The 13,806-nt window shown below is 53.7% G+C and overlaps 1 protein-coding gene across 8 annotated transcripts in view; it reads right to left on the reverse strand.

The window, feature by feature from the left end:
* Positions 1 to 3,520: 3,520 nt before the first annotated feature.
* The window catches only part of Btrc (beta-transducin repeat containing E3 ubiquitin protein ligase), a 184,102-nt gene continuing 173,816 nt past the window's right edge, over positions 3,521 to 13,806 (reverse strand). For 6 of the 8 annotated variants that reach the window (XM_010626387.3, XM_033761463.1, XM_010626386.3 and 3 more), the window contains 2 exons: positions 10,920 to 11,107; positions 3,522 to 9,526 (listed from right to left, as the gene is read on the reverse strand). In XM_010626387.3, the coding sequence (XP_010624689.1) occupies positions 10,946 to 11,107 (162 nt within the window). In that variant the 3' untranslated portion in view covers positions 3,522 to 9,526; positions 10,920 to 10,945. Of the gene's footprint in view, positions 9,527 to 10,919; positions 11,108 to 13,806 lie in introns of all 8 variants that reach the window. The other 2 variants (XR_004516321.1, XM_010626389.3) reach the window with 2 other exon arrangements.

The raw sequence follows: 13,806 nt of genomic DNA on the forward strand, positions 1-13,806 counted from the left end.
GTCACAGCGCGGGCCGCGGGCCGGGCCATCCATCTTCTGTTATTACAGCGTAATGGGGCTGCTCGGGCGCCCGCCCATTTGTCATCGGCCTCGTTCGCTGATAACGGGCATTTGTCATCGCTTTCCGCTATGCCACTGTCATCAGCGCGCTGACAGCGGGTGGGGGTGTGTGCTGCGCGCGCATCGCACACTAGTGCACGCAGAACTCGGGGGGACCCGTGCCAACTCCTCGCGTGACACCTGCCGCCAGCAGGTCCGGAGCCCATGGACCGCCCCGCATGTGACTGCACCCGCCGGGCTTGGGGACAGTGTAGGCCCGCGGTCACCCGAGCACCCCACACCCTCGCTCCGGGCTGGCCATCTGCAGCAGGAGGAACTTGGAAGACTCCATGCGACTTCCTACCTGGAAGGAAGGGAAAGAAGACCCTGTCGGGTCGGGTCCGCCGCCCGGGCTGGCTGTCTTCCCACGCTGGCCTCAGCGGTGGCACCGTTCCTGACTGGGCAGAGGCCGCCTGTCTCTCGGGTCCTAGGCTACCTGGTCAGTAAGCAGCTGCTGGACCAGTGACAGGAGGTGGGGACCTCCCGCCCCTCCCAGAATGGCCACCAGCCTGGCTAACACCTCCGCCCCAATTCGCCTCTCCTCCAGCCTCTCCCTCCTGGCTGAGGGGGAGGGCGGGAGGGTCCCCTGGCAGAGCAGGGCTGCTTGTTCCTTGTAAATGAAGACCATAATTAACATTAAATTAAGGTAATACAAATGAAGGCAACACAGAGGCTGACAAGACGAGCGTTTGGGGAGGCAGTGGGGAGAAGTGATTCATATTTTTAATTTACTGTGTGGATGGGCCGTGTGGCTGGGGAGCGACGGCTCTCATGGAGGGGGTGTCGCCCCGCGATGTTTGCTGGGCTTCAAGTGAACGCACAATGACTATTAAAGCCAACTGTCCATATAATAGGACAGGTCCGACACGGCGCACCACAGCACCCGGCCGGCCCACAGCTGTAAATCCTGCCCCCGCCGCGCCTGCTGCCCACTGCCTCTGGACTGGCCCAGCCCGGCCTTGGCACTGCAGGCTCAGTCCCCAAGGGCCTGGGTGGGAAAGCGGTGTCCCCCGGGCTGGGCCTGGCTGCAGGATGCTGCTGGGGGTCTGCGGCCCACACGTGTCCCTTCGGAGCTGCAGCAGACACAGGTGTCCTGTCCCAAAGAGGAGCCAGCCGGCACTGTGGTCACAGTCACTGCCCACCCGAAAGTGCCTATTGTGCACCGGCCTGTCCTCATGGCCAGCCAGCGAGGAGGGGCTGTGGCAGGGACACAGGCTGGGGACTTGGTGCCCCTCCTGGCCCCGAAGCCCAGAGCTGGGCAGCAAAAGCTGGCAGCTCCCACCGGAGGGCCTGGCATGCGAAGCCTGGGGCTGGGTGTGCACACGCAGCCTCCCACCCTTGTGAGGCCTGGAGAGGTGAGCAAAGCCCAGCCCAGAGGGAGGGATTCCTACTCTCACTGAAGATACAGCCAGGATGTACATCCCGGGGATGAGCCGCAAGTGTAATTTAGGTTTTGATATTATGAAAGTCTCGCTGCTCTAAAACAGCGGGGCACTCGGTGCCTCATTAATAAAGGATAAACTCGGAGTCTATTTACAGGCGCTTTTTGGGGTTATTTACTCTCCAATATACATATGTAATGTTGCACATACTTACCGCTAGGTGCGGCTCAGCCCTCCCACCCAGCCCAGTCACCCTGGGAGGCCACAGGGTGCAGAGGTCCCCGGGGCACAAGGCTCTTCAGTGCAGGAGTCACAGAATTGTGGCGCAGAGTCCATGGGCAGGGGACACACGCATCGGCCCTTCTATCCCGCCCATCACAGAGCTGGGTCCAGCAGACAAGGCACAGACTCCCTCCCTGGGGACAAGCCCTCAGACTTGGAGGGACGCCCAGTTCTATGCCACCCTTGTTACAGCCCTGCTGTCCCCCAGTGCCCAATAGAGCCTTAGTTGGCAAGGTCTCAAACCAGGGGTCTGTTTCCCAGCTCCAGGTACCCACTGGTCCAGCCAAAGTGGGCTCAAGCTAGGGATGGCAGTGCACACCTGTAATCCCAGCACTTGGGAGACTGAGGCAGGAAGATTCTTACCAGTTGGAGGCCAGCCTGGGCTACATAGAGAGTTCAAGGACAGCCTGAACCACATAGTGAGACGTCTCAAAAACCCAAACAAAGCGGGCTCAGCTGCCCTTTCCCTGGACCCTTCATGTAGAAGTGGGCCAGGGTGGCTCTTGTATGTGAGGGAAGCTGTACCAGCCCTATTTATAAGAGGAAATGGAGGCCAGGCAACTCACCCAGTCACAGCCAGTAGGTGCCAGGCTGGGTTTGGAGCCAGGTCAGTTTCTAGCCCCACAGCCTTGGGTTTCCTGGCCTCTGCTGTCCACCCCAGCCCCTAGCACACAGCCTCCCAAGGAGCATGGATGTCCCCTCACGACTGACCCATCCAATCAGTCATGGGACACGGGACGGCACCACCTGCCACCTTGTCCTGGGCTTGTAGCCAAGGCAGAGGCCCCACTATGGTCGGAGACCCTGGTGAGTTCACGGAGTGAAGGATCGCCCAGTGTGAGCCCCCAGCTGAGAGCTGAAACGTGGGAAGTTGTCAGCTCCTGCGGGCCACGAGGGTGGCCCACGGTGGCTATGCAGGTGAAGCCCAAGTGAGCCAGGGCTGGACAGGGCATGGGTATGCGGGGCTGGGGGAGCGGTGCCTGGCCAGCGAGCAGCAGAGACATCTTGTGGCAGTGAGGAGAGCTGCAGTGTTGCCCGGACCCTGGCGGGAGGCCTCGGGGCAGGACAGGGAGGACAGCTGCACCCCTGGGGCTAGGCACCGGGAACTGCTTCTGGAGCACCCTTCCCAGCCCCCAGACTTGGGAGAGCTGACCTGTCGGTGCTGGACAGAGGGACAGCGGCAAGCAGGAGTTGATTCATGGCTGGCGAACAATAAGCCAGTGCCAACCTCATTGAAGAGGCTGAGCATGATGGCGGGTGGCAGGGGGCCGGTGTGGCCAGCAGCCGGGAGGTGCGCCCTCTAACCTGGGGACCTCTCCCCTCCGCACCCTGTAACTTTGCCCCCAGACGGAGGGCTGTGATGCGGGGCGGGGCCTGAGCAGACTTCTGGGCGTGTGCCCCTGGGTCCATGCCAGGACCCTAGAGGGCCCGTGCGGGAGTCAGTTTGCACGCGCGCACGCGCGTGGGGGGTGGTGTCTGTCCTTCTGCGGGGTCAGTGCAGGGCAGCAGCCTGGCCATCTGAAGGAGTGGAAGCGGAGCCCAGCTGCCCTCTCTAGCCCCTGCCCGGCCCACACCTCAGGTTGCACCAGGCAGGCCCCACCCGCACGTCCCCTCAGGGAGAGGGAGGCTGCACAGTCAGGGTGCTCCCTGAGGCATGGCCCAGGCAGAGAGGTCTGCCTGACGCCTGAGGGGGAGCTCGACGACCCGGCCCTCCCTGTAGGCTGATGGCCTTGGCCAGGCCCTTCGGGTGGGCGGGCTGACCACAGGGGACAGAGGACGGGCTGGGTGGAGAGGAGCCTGGGCGGGCAGGCGGAGGGGAGGGAGGGAAGGACACTGACAGCAGAACAAATGCTTGTAATTTTATAACCAATCTCAGCGTGTCCGTGGGGGGCCGTTTCCGCTTCCACTCAGGACCAATCAGCCTGACAGAGCTATGAGTCTGCCTGAGTGAGGGTGAGCAGCCCCCCCAACGCCACTTACCGCAATCTCCGCACAGCAGGCCCAGCCCGGTCAGAGCCGCGGGCCGCAGGGAAGGGGCCGGGCCACAAGGGCGGAGACCCAGGGAGGAGGGTGCTGAGGACCGCCGGCCCTGCCCTCAAGAGGCTTGCAGTCTGCTCAGACTAACATGAGCAGCCTACAGAGGGACAGGCCCTGGGGAAGGCGGGATGGACAGGAGGCCGGATGCCCAGGAGAAAGCAGGGACAAGCCCGACAGGGCAGGCTGTGCTGGAGGGAAGAGGCGCCCACCCGAGAGCCAGTGGGGTGGGCGGCGCACGGCAGTCCGGCCAGCAGTGGATATTGCAGGACGGCCTTGCTGGATATCTGGCTCTGGGGATGGCTGTGTGCCCATTAGTCTCTCTAATTGTCAAAAATCTAATTTAGTGTCTGGAGCCCAGGCCGGCCTCGGGTTAAATGGAGGGAGGCAGGCCCTGCCATAAATCTGCCCGCCCAGCCTGGGCCGGTGCTAATTCTGCAGTTAAGTGAGGGGTGAGCAGGCCGTGGAGAGGAGTGTCCTTGGCGACCCGGCGTGCCAGCCCCCATGTGCCGCCAGGCTGCAGTGAGTCCCTCCCCTCCTCCAGCAGGGGAGCTGGAGGAACGGGGCTCCCTGGACCCGCTGCAGTGACTGGGGACGGGGCTAACTGCCCCACAATGTCGGGAGCCTTTGCCAAGGGTGTGGGCAGCGGAGACTGTGACCGCCCTGCTGGGGAGGGTCCCAGGGGCCAGCTTGCAGGCAGCCTCTCCCACCCGGGCCAGGCGCAGGTGCCGGGACCTGGACCGCGGGGAGGCCTCCTGCGCCTGCGCTGGTGCAGGGCTCTGGCTGGGCTCTGTGATGACCCCACTCCCCTCGGAGCTGTTAATTGAAAGCAAGGGGTGTGGCAGGCGCAGCGGGAGAGGCTGTGCTTCCACCGGGGAAGAAAACAATTTCTCCTGGTGCTGCTCCATCACCAGGCACCACCGGCCTCTCCTGCTGCTAACAAAGTGCCTTTAATTAGCAGCCTAATAAAATGCTCTTAATTGGCAAGAGCCAATCAGAAGGAAGAGGTCTCCTCCCCTTCATCCCTGCTGATGGCACACAGCCATCGGTTCAAGGAGGAGGGATCCAGGCTCAGCCTGGACGTATGCACAGGGGCTGCAGAGTTGTTCTCCCCCGCAATTTCTGCAGGTCTAAGTGGTTTGGAGAGAGGTCCGTGAGCCCCAGGCTCGGCCCCGCTCAGGCCTGTGCTCTGGACACCAGCACACGATGTGGCTGGCTGCAGTGCCTGCCCTGTGCTGACCTCTGGGGTGAGGCCTGTTTGGGAGCAGACGCCAGGGTGGTCTTGGTAATGTGGGTCCCTTTTATTTTTCTGAGACAGGGTCTCACTAGGCAGCCCAGGCTGTCCTCAATTCATGCAAATCACCCCGTCTCAGCCACCCCAGTGCAGGGTTTACAGGTGTAAACCCCATGCCCGGCTGGGTCCTTTTTCTTGCTCCTGCTCCGTCACTGACAAAAGGCTGGGTCTACATAATACTCCGATACCCCTCTAGTCCCAACATCACTTCTGCACTGGGCTCCATGCTGCCAAAGCCAGAGCCACAAAAATGGCCAGAGACAGCTGATGCAAACAGCCGGGCAGGAATGCTGGCCCTGTAAGCCCAAGGTTTGACACCAGGAGTTGGCTCTGACAAGGGTGCTGCTTGTAACACCAGGGTGGGGAGGGGCCTTTTGTGGTTTGGCCTTCAGCCTGGCTGCTCTGCCTGGAGGGCATGTGCACCAGGGCAAGGGGCCCACTGGGCCCCTCTCCCAGCCGTTTCTCAGAAGTGCTGCATGGTGAGCACGCTGGCCTCCACATGTGTCAAAGGGATACAGGGGAAACTGGAGTCTTCTCACCTACCCATCGGTAGAGAACTTCAGTCCTGGATTCAGCTTGGGCTGTGGTCAGTGGTGATGACCGACATGCAAATTGGACGTCAGTGTGGCTTCGCCTTGATCAAAGAGCACCAGGAGCAGGCAGGGAACTCAGACTCGGCCATGCCTCCAGCCCGGTCACCTTAGCAGGCATTAACTGCCGTGTGTGCAGATGTGTGCAATCCGTTCACCGAGACAGTTACAGTTCTTCTCATGTAGGTTCAGACAAGACACTTAGGGGAAAAAACACACACTTAGGAAACTGACTTTAATCATGTATTTGTCATTTAAATTATTTTTTCTGAAGTTAAAAAAACCAAAACACTGTTACCATAGTCCTAGGTTGTGAACACACAGGCACACTGACTACACATCACTGGAACAATCACAGACGTCACACTGTCAGGACAGGGGGGGTACAGGAGCGGCCACAGCTCTCAGCGACTCCTGTGCCACCAGGCTGTCCCCACTGTGGGCTCTGAGTCCTGGGAAGGTGTTGGCTTCCCAGGACCCAGGGCTGACTAACCTGCAGCGTCCACGGGGAGGAGGGTGGGGAAGCCACCACACACACACACCGCAACCCTGCCTGGCCGGCGTCAGGAAGCACACACTTAAGGGAGTTTACTATGGGGGATCAACTTCCATCAGAGGGTTTCTTCCGTGTCCATGGAGTCAAGTTCGGCCTTAACGAAGCAGCCATGACCATGCTTTGTTCTCTACTTCCACGGGTTCGGACACCACGAAGAACTAAGCTTAGAACACTAAAGCACAGCTCGGCTCCACTCCCAACAGGGGCGGTCTGTACGGCTGCCATGAGATGGTCCCCTACCCGTCTGGCGCATGCCAAAGCTGCGGACCTTCCGGCAGCCTGCATCTACCTTACACCTGGCTGACCTCAGGCCAGTGCTACTCTGCACCAGACTGCGTCCACCCCGGGTTACCAGGAATCACCATCGAAGGCAGAAAAAGACACTAGGCTCAACAATACCAAGGAATCTAATCCCATTCTCGGAAAGAACGAATAGCCCTCATTAGTTCCAGTATTCATCCACACCCTCATCCTAAGTTGTTTCCACACACAATCAAATGCTGAGACCGGTGATAGCTTTTCAGATGTTTGTTGTCAGAAGACAGCAACTGGCACATACTTCCTCCTCTGTGGTTTTAGACAGTACCAAGATGAAGCAAACAACCCCCAAGAACAAATCTCTACCCCCAAAAAAGTTCTGGGTGCCAGGCTTTAATGGGCTAACCGCTCCGCAGCCTCTCTCTGCGGTGAGGACTTATGAGAAAGAAGCAAGCCGGGGACGGCGTGAAAGGCCTCTCCCAAATGCAGCTCCACTTCCAAACTGCACTTCAGTGGAAGGAAGCTCTCGGCAGTGGCGTTCACGCGTGCACAAGCTTCACCTACCCATCTTTAAAGAAAGGTTTCAGTGGAAGCGAATTTTAGTGAAAAGAGACAAAACTACACGGGAACACTTCTGAGCCAGAGAACACCCGCAGCCTTCTCTACGTCCCTTTACATGAGCCTCAGTGCCTTTCTCTTCTCCACAAAGGTCAAACTTTCCCTGTTTTTAATCTCAGTGGGAATTAGCAATCATCAGTTCCCACTGAAATCACGCAGAGATGGTAAGTGGGGCTCACCTGCTCTGGAAATGAACTTCTACTTACCTGATTATTTCGTCTACAATGAACTAGCAAACGACCCCCAAAGCCGAGAAATGTGAACAATTCGACTTTTCAGACCACTTCCATTTCCCTTTGGCAGCAGAGGACAGCGTGGAGAAGAGCCTCACCTGGGGCTACACAAGCTTCTCAGCAGTGCACTCAGTGAATCCCTGGCCCCGACTACTCAATTGCCCATTTTATTCTCCTTTTGTGGTGCTGTGCACGGCACCAAGGGCTTCACTCTTGCCACGCAAGTGCCCTGCTCCCTCCGGGTGGCAGCATGAACAGAACTGGACAACATCTGCAACAGCTTCGATCTATACCTGTTTGGTGTCCGCCCTGTTTGTAGGGCTGACAGCTCTTTCATCTGAGCAGAACCCTAACCAATCAGAGCCACTAATGCTCAACGTAACAGACAAGGAAGCCCGACAGTGGCGGAGCAAACAATTCTCTGTAGCATTCTGGTAGCTGGGAAGGGAATTACACCGAGGAAATAAGTTATGAATGACTTGAGACTAAGCTTAAAAGTAGCTGTAAAGCAGGAAAGGAAAACTGCATACCAACAACCCGCCTCTCCCCACGTTCTCTCTTGGTCCAGCACCGAGGGACGCCTGCCTGCAGCTCAGTGGAGGATGAAGACGCCCTCACTGCTGGGCCAGCGGGGCCCAGCCAGAGGCCCCCACACCTGGTACCCGCCTGCTGCTCTTACGGCAGCCATGTGAGAAGGGGTTTTCTCAGGCTCAACTGCAAGACTAGGAAGAGGTGCAAGGCGCCTCACGGCTCAGCCTCCATGGAAAGCGAGACTGAACAGTCAGGGCTGCTGTTTCTGCCCAGGCCGCCCCTCAAGGCCCTCAAACAAGCTGGCAGTCATCATGCTCTCTGGTCGGCGTGTTACATGCCCACTTACACTGCAGCCCACACAGCTGCTTTCCAAGGTGCCGGGTTAGGCTACCCTTGCAGTGTCCATTTGTTTATGTTTTTCAGCTGCCAGAGAAATTTTACTGGTGGGGGAGGAGAGAGCAAAGTAAAGCCAGGAGGAAGCAGAGTGGAGGCAGTTTCTGCCCCACCAATAAACCCTGTGTGCCAAACCTGAACCTGATGCCCTCTCCGGCACTGCTGCCCTTTAGCAAATGGTTGGTTTGGAAACAAGGCTCTGCGATGCAAGGCTGAGATAGTGAACCAATCTCCAAAAGGAAAGAAACCAGCTTCCCCGGGCTGTCTCCTAAGCTCCTCCCGTGGTCTTGGCAGGCTTTGAGGAGGGAATGAGACAGAAGCCACTGTGCAGGACACACCAAGCAGCTGGCTCTGGCCACGGCAGCTTTTCTGTGGGCTGGGCCTTACCAGTGACTAAGATGAAGCACAACGCTTTTTATTACACATCTAATTGTTAATGAGAGGAAATGCAATCAGCAACTCCTTTCCATACTCGACATGGAATCCAGGAGACTGCTGAGTCCAGGAAGATGCAGCCACTGACCGAGCCCAGGGCGGGGGACCAAGAGGAGGAGGAGGAGGAGGAGGTTCAGTATGACGAGGGTGTGACTTCTGAGACTCCACTGCTGCACCTCCTTCAGATGGCTTCTTCCGGCGGATCCGCCCTGCTGACTGGGACACACTTGCCACAGCTTCTCCTCCGGTGAAGGCCTGGGGGAGGAGGGAGAGGGGTGCAGCAGACAGTGGAGGCAGAGGCCCAGGGCTCCAGCAGGTGCATTCGCTTTCTCTTCTCACCCTTGGAGGCTGGCAGGGAGACGACTCCGCTGCTCTGGCCAGGTGCCGGCCCTGTAGTTCCAGGGCTACACTGGCTCTGTCTGCCCGGAAGCTGCATCCTCCTGGCCCTAGAAGTGGGCTATAGGGGGAAATTGGTTCTGCTTAACGGCAAAGCAAGAGAGATCCTGTCCAAACACTAAATATATTTATAAGTCATCTCTTTCTGGAACCCAATGGAAAAACGGGTGTGAGGGAGGGAGAGGGAGGGAGATGCTCAAGTCCCCATCATTCACACGAGACAGAGACGTCTTCTGATAGCAGCACTGGAGCAGCTGGCCGTGCTGAGTGGCTATCCTGGTCAGCTGCAGACCGACTGTGTCCCACCAGGAGTCGTGAAGCCCTGCCCCTCACAGGTCCAGGGACCCAGGCAGGAGTTTGATTGTTGCTGTTGTTGTTTGTCCTGGTCTTTGCAGAAACATTAAATCCCGCAACCTTAACGAGTCCTGTGTGGAAACAGCAAACAGTCAGTAGCCCCTTTCCCTGTATTTCTCACTTGCTCTGAGAGCAGAACAGTCATGTGGCTGTCAACTGGGGGAAAGGTCTTGGGGCCCTTTCCAGCGGCTGCTCCCCGCACATGCAGTGTGGCTTTGTCAGAGGTCTGGGCTTGACAGAGGAATTACTTCTACAGGGCGAGGCTGCTGATGCTCAGGCTGCTGCCGAGTGTAGGAGCAGAGCTGTGCTAATGTCTGCAGGCCGGGCAGTGCCATGCTTTTGCTGCACCCTGGCCAGGCCTGGCCTGGTGTGGTGGAGCAGGCAGACTACTGAGAGACAGGGACAGGAGAAGGTGGCCTGGTGTCTGGCTGAGGAACTGTGGACGGAAGCTCTGGAGTGCCCAGCACATCAAGCATAGATGTGAAGATGGTGCTGGAGCGAAGGCAGAGCCAGTGGGACTGGAGGGACGCATCTGAGTTGTGTACACATAAATGTGAAACAGGAGCTTAAAGCTTTAGGAAAAGATAAATGAGCCAAGGAAGGGAGCTCACACATGTCAGAAACACCTGAGACACCCTTGGGGGATATCTGTTTCAGGGGTGAGAGGACAAAGATATAAGCAACCAGAGTTAGGGACAGTAATACAAATGTTGGTGAAGAGTACACTTGCAGTGGTAGAAGAACCTGGGTTCAGCATGCCCAAGGCCCTGGATTTAATACCTAGCATTCACCTTTTAAAAAGCCAGGCAAAATGCTTAAATCTAAGGAGGAGAAAACTATGGTACAAAGTGGGAATAGGTACAAAATAATTACAATATTGATAACAATCAGCAGCTGGGCAGCACTCAGGAGGCTGAGGCAGGAGGATTGCCATGAGCAGCCTGATACACATGGTGAGACCAAGCCTCAAAAACAAAAACAATGAGCAATTTCTGAGGGCATATTATGTGGTAGGTAAGACTTTTACAGATAGCATCTCTCCGCAGCACTCCTCACTGTACTTCAGAGCAGGCATCTCTGCAGGAGGGACAGGGAGTGGGCTGAGACCTCACCAGGCACCTTTTACAACTGGAGTGCAGTAACAGTGTGGAGCTGAGATGCGGGTGGGTCACCAAGCGCCTTCACCAACTGGTGGCTTACAGGGTCTCTACTGCATGCATCTGTGTGATCAGGCACTACAAGCGCTGGGTCATGACTCCCATTTTTGGGCAGATTCAAACCTCATTTTATTTTCATAGCAATCTCACCAGGGTAGAAATGGTTAGATCCACTACTCAGGAGGACCCCAAAGCCTCTGGGCTGCAGGCTGGATGCGTGGGTGACAGCGGCCCACCTGGGCAGCCTGGCCCCTACTACTGCCTGCCTCTCCTGCTGTGGGAGGTGACCCCACACGGCCGCTCCTACCTGGGTGAGTAGGAGCCCTTGGGAATTTATCTGGAGATGTAGGTGTATGTTCTCAATGGGGAGCGGGGGGGCTCGGCTTGGGCGGCCGGGTCATTGAGGAAGTCCCAGATGAGGATGGTGTCATCGTGTGAACTGCTGACGATCTGGAATTCGTCAAACTGGAGTCGGAAAACTCTTCCAGAATGCTCCTGAAGAAGCCGAAGCAAAAGGGTAAGAATGTGAGCTGCTCAGAACCAAAGGACACAGGCCTGGAATCACGTCCAAAGGAGCCTGTGATAGGCTGTGTACAGTGTGCTGGTTATTTTCCTTCCACTGTTTTATTGTTTCAAAAATACAGAAGAAAAACTTGATTTGCTAAAGGCAGGATGAAAAAGTCAAATATGGGAGAGCTGATTTCATGAACAAAATAAAGTGATATTTTTTAGGCAAAACATGGAGGATGGCATTCTGGTTTCTCACTTCCAACTCTCCTTGGCTTAGGCTCGAGAAGAGTGTTTCTTGGGACCTCCCACCCCTCATCTCCTCTCTGTGTCTCTAGGTTACTTCTACAGTCAGAGGCCATGGGCTGGGGAGAGACAGGGAACGCTGCAAACTGTGACCAACTGAACTTCCTCAACTTGGAATACCATGTACTGTATGTACACTTTCATGGTATATCAACTAGCTTGCAAAATTCATGAAAGTCAGCCAGCTGCTCTGATAAATAGGTATAAGCCTGATCTAGCATATAATTGGTAGCAACCACTGCCCTGATTAAGATGCAGACTGTTTCCAATACCCTAGCAGGCACTCTTCTGCCTGTTTCTAGTCAGTATTACCACCACACTAATGCTAGTACTGTTAGTTTGCTTTGCCTATTCATGTGTGTGCGTGTGGTACTGGGAAATGAACCCAAAGCCTTTGCACTGTATTATAACCCAATACCTTGTACCCCCTCTTGTTTCTTGGAGTCAATGTTCTGCTAAGTTGCCAAGGCTGGGCTCATACTTATGCAGCCTAGTTTTGAATTTCATGTAAATACACCATACAGCATATATTCTTTTGTCCTGTCTTCCTTTACTCAACACTTATCTTTTTTTGTTTGTTTGTTTTTGGTACTGGGGATCGAACTCGGGACCTTGCACTTGCGAGGCAGGTGGCAGAACTACTGAGCTAAATCCCCAGCCCTTAACACATATCTTTATCACACGTAAAACAGATGTTCACTTTTTTTGGGCAGTACTGGGGACTGAACCCATGGTCATGAACATGCTAGGCAAGCACTCCAGTGAGCTACATTCCTAGCCTTATTATTATTATTATTATTATTATTATTATTATTATTATTATTATTATTATTATTATTATTATTATTATTATTATTATTATTATTATTATTATTATTATTATTATTATTATTATTATTATTATTATTATTATTATTATTATTATTATTATTATTATTATTATTATTATTATTATTATTATTATTATTATTATTATTATTATTATTATTATTATTATTATTATTATTATTATTATTATTATTATTATTATTATTATTATTATTATTATTATTATTATTATTATTATTATTATTATTATTATTATTATTATTATTATTATTATTATTATTATTATTATTATTATTATTATTATATTATTATTATTTCTGCTATTTTGTTGTTTGAAACAGGGTCTCACTATTAGTTCAGGCTGGTCATGAACTCACAGCAATCCTCCTGCCTCAGACTCTTGAGTACTGGGATTACAAGGATATGTGACCATGGTGGGCACTATTATCTTAATTTTGAGAAAGGGTCTAAATTGACCACTGGCCTTCAGCTGGCTGTCCTCTCACCTCAGCCCCCATGGAGCTAGGATCACAGCCAACACTCTTCTCCTGCTACTGGTTGGTATTCAGTGCATGGACACACTGCAATCTATCTTTTTTCCTGTTGGTGGACATATAGGCTGCGAACAGTTCCATGCTTTTATGAATAAAGCTGCTCCAAACGCGATCGCAGGCCTTCTGATGGGTCTGCACGTTCCGTCCTCCCAGCAGTGTATGCATTTCAGCTGCAGCAATTCTTCACCAACACTTGCCACTGCTGGTCTTTTAAATTCTAGCAGGTTTGCTCTTGTATTTTATTAGTTTTAATCTGCACTTTCCTTCATGAAACTAAGGAAGTTCCCATCTATTTCTAGCTTGTTTGGAGTTTTTAATCTGTTGAAATCTGTTAAATGCTTACTGAACCGATTAACTGCACTGGGGGATTAAATTCAGGAGTGCTCTAACACTGGGCCCCACCCCTAGCTCTTTTGACTTTTGAGACAGGGTCTCGCTAAGTTGACTAGGCTGCCCTCAAACTTAAGGTCCTCCTGCTTCAGCCTCCCTAGTTGGTACTAACAAGTGTGTGCCACCACATCTGGCTCTGCATTTATTGATATAATTGTGTAATTTTCTTCTTTGGCCTGTTGATGTGATACATTAGGGATGGAGAACATTTGAGAGTTTTCAGGGATAGGAATAGTCCACTGTGGCGTGTGTGCTGTGGGCTTGTCACCACTGTGTTAGATTAACTGATTTTTTGGGGGGACTTTTTGAGACAGGGTCTCACTACATAGTTGAGACTGACCTGGAACTCACTATGTAGCCCAGGCTGGTCTCGAAATCAGTGATCCTCCTGCCTCAGCCTCCCGATTGCTGGGATTACAGGAATGTGCCACCACACCTGGTGATTAACTGATTTTTTAAATGCTACCCCAAAAATTCAGTCTTGTGTACCGCACCTGAAATTTGTGTTTGGTCACAATGTATATTTTTCTTTATACTGTACATTGTTGCATTAATTTTGCTCATATTTTTCAAAAGTTTTTGTTTGATTATATATATATATATATATAT

This window comes from Fukomys damarensis, unplaced genomic scaffold, assembly GCF_012274545.1.
Source record: "Fukomys damarensis isolate Sample0158 unplaced genomic scaffold, DMR_v1.0_HiC HiC_scaffold_8, whole genome shotgun sequence".
NCBI classification, from domain to species: Eukaryota; Metazoa; Chordata; class Mammalia; order Rodentia; family Bathyergidae; genus Fukomys; species Fukomys damarensis.